Raw genomic sequence first — 1,869 nt, 5'->3', positions numbered from 1 at the left:
TGCCTTGGAATTCTGCGCAAGGCAGGAATTAACAGAAAGAGATGTTTTCAGTCTAGCAGTGTGCTTAGCAGCCACGGACAAGAAAGATCACTGCCGACGGGAGCAGGAGGCAGGTTAAGGCCGATGTGTGACAGAAACTGCATGCTATTTGCTGCCTGTTTTAATCAACAATGTATATTTTTAGATAAAGCACCTTGTCCCACCCTGAACTGGCTTAAAGTTTATCTTGACAGTTGGAGTTCGTTGCAAGAAAGCGCTAGAAAGACACCAAAACGGATCACAGGAGACTCCCCGTTCTCAAAAGGGTCATGTTCTCAAAAGGAGATAAGTTCTCAAAAGGGTCATGGATCCTGCAAGACCCGAAATCCAAGGCAAAATGATTTGATCCTGGGATCCGTGTGCGGGATGCAAGCATATGCCTGACTCATGTTCGAATGATTTAATGCTGGTAGGTCATCCGTCCTATGTTCTAGCTATAGAAAATATTCGGGTGCCTAGCCTGATCCGTAACCTGACCTGAACCCTGACCGAAGCGCCTCCGCTAACGCTGATTTAGTTCAGCTCAGTCGCATGTCAAGTTCAGTACAGGCTCATCATCGAGCGCTTCTGTTCAGCCGGTTGGCCCTTACCCACCTGTGTAATTGCTCCACAGGGCTGGACAACTGTGTGAAGGCGCCAGGCGCGGCAATCGCGTGCGAGGGTGGGTCGTGTGGCGTGCGGCATGTCAGCGCTCACCCTGACCATGCGGCTATCCCGCTGCCCGATCCGAAGCTTGTTGACCCTCTCTGTGACCCTGCTGCCTCTCTGCTCCCTGGTGCTGAGCAGTGTTCCTGTGAGTTTGGAAGGGGCATTGTTGGAGAGAACGGGTGGCTTCGTAGCCAATGATCGAATCACCTTGAATGAAGGTAAGATGTGACTAGCTTTGGTTATCCACAACTAATATATTTTCGTGACATATTGTACTATGAAAAGTGTTTGCCCCTTTTTAACCTGTGTCCTTTTATGGAGCTACACAAGGCCACAGGCTATCGTTAGTGATTTCAGGAGCACTCCTCACATCACCAATGTTACTTTTGAGCCTCGTTGTTGAGAGACCTTCGTTCTTCCAGCTCTCTTAGAAATAAACGCGTCGGAGTCAAACAGAACGCGCCACAGGAGAGCTGGCACCACACTACCACATTAATGCCACTTATCACTACTACAAGTGGACACCTCCTCTGCAAGTGCAGGGACGGTACCAGACCATTAGATTAAAGGAGCAACAACGGGTATTGATTTTGAGATCAGCCACTCGGCGGCATGGTATGGTATTTTGCTTTCATGGAAACTGTTATTCTGTGCATCGATAACACCTTTTCCCAGGTGAACATCGTTTAAACGGGGGCGGCGTTTCGTAATGTGGATGGGAGGCAATCATTTTAATAGCAAACTTTCCAGACATACCAGCGTCTGCTACGATGAATCTATCAATCCTCACAAGACTTGTTTGCAAACGCTCCTCAAAGCGTGTCATAAGCGGTGTCAGACAGCCTATCAAGGGGTGTCATGCATTCCACTGTGCTACGTGATTTGTGTGTACCAGCACACAATGTTTTAAAAAGATGCCAACGGTGTTAATCTACTTAAACGCGTCATTTTCAATTCCTTTGTTTGCCACTGGCAGGGCGCGAATGCAGTATTAATTTGATCTAACATGTTCGCAGTTACAAACATAATTGAATAACCATTGCTAATTATGCAGGGGGCATTATACGTGAGTGCAAAAAGTGTTTGAGCAATGGCTATATATTCAGCTGAGGCTTCCCTACGAACCTGAAAAGGGAATTCCTGAGTAGTGCCGCACTACGATGACGGATCCACTTAGCGACC

At 47.6% G+C, this 1,869-nt stretch overlaps 1 protein-coding gene across 1 annotated transcript in view; it reads right to left on the bottom strand.

Annotated features, from left to right (window-relative positions):
- LOC119111331 (NADPH azoreductase-like) overlaps nt 1-744 on the bottom strand; it is a 4,859-nt gene extending 4,115 nt beyond the window's left edge. Inside the window, exon 1 of the mRNA XM_037235145.1 lies at nt 736-744. Within this exon, the coding sequence (XP_037091040.1) occupies nt 736-744 (9 nt within the window). The remainder of the gene's footprint in view (nt 1-735) is intronic.
- Nucleotides 745-1,869: the final 1,125 nt, after the last annotated feature.

Source organism: Pollicipes pollicipes, unplaced genomic scaffold (genome assembly GCF_011947565.3).
Source record: "Pollicipes pollicipes isolate AB1234 unplaced genomic scaffold, Ppol_2.1 Scaffold_7261;HRSCAF=8764_pilon_pilon_pilon, whole genome shotgun sequence".
Lineage (NCBI taxonomy): Eukaryota > Metazoa > Arthropoda > Thecostraca > Pollicipedomorpha > Pollicipedidae > Pollicipes > Pollicipes pollicipes.
Note: the sequence above shows the minus strand (reverse complement) of the source record. Positions and strands in the feature narration are given on the sequence as shown.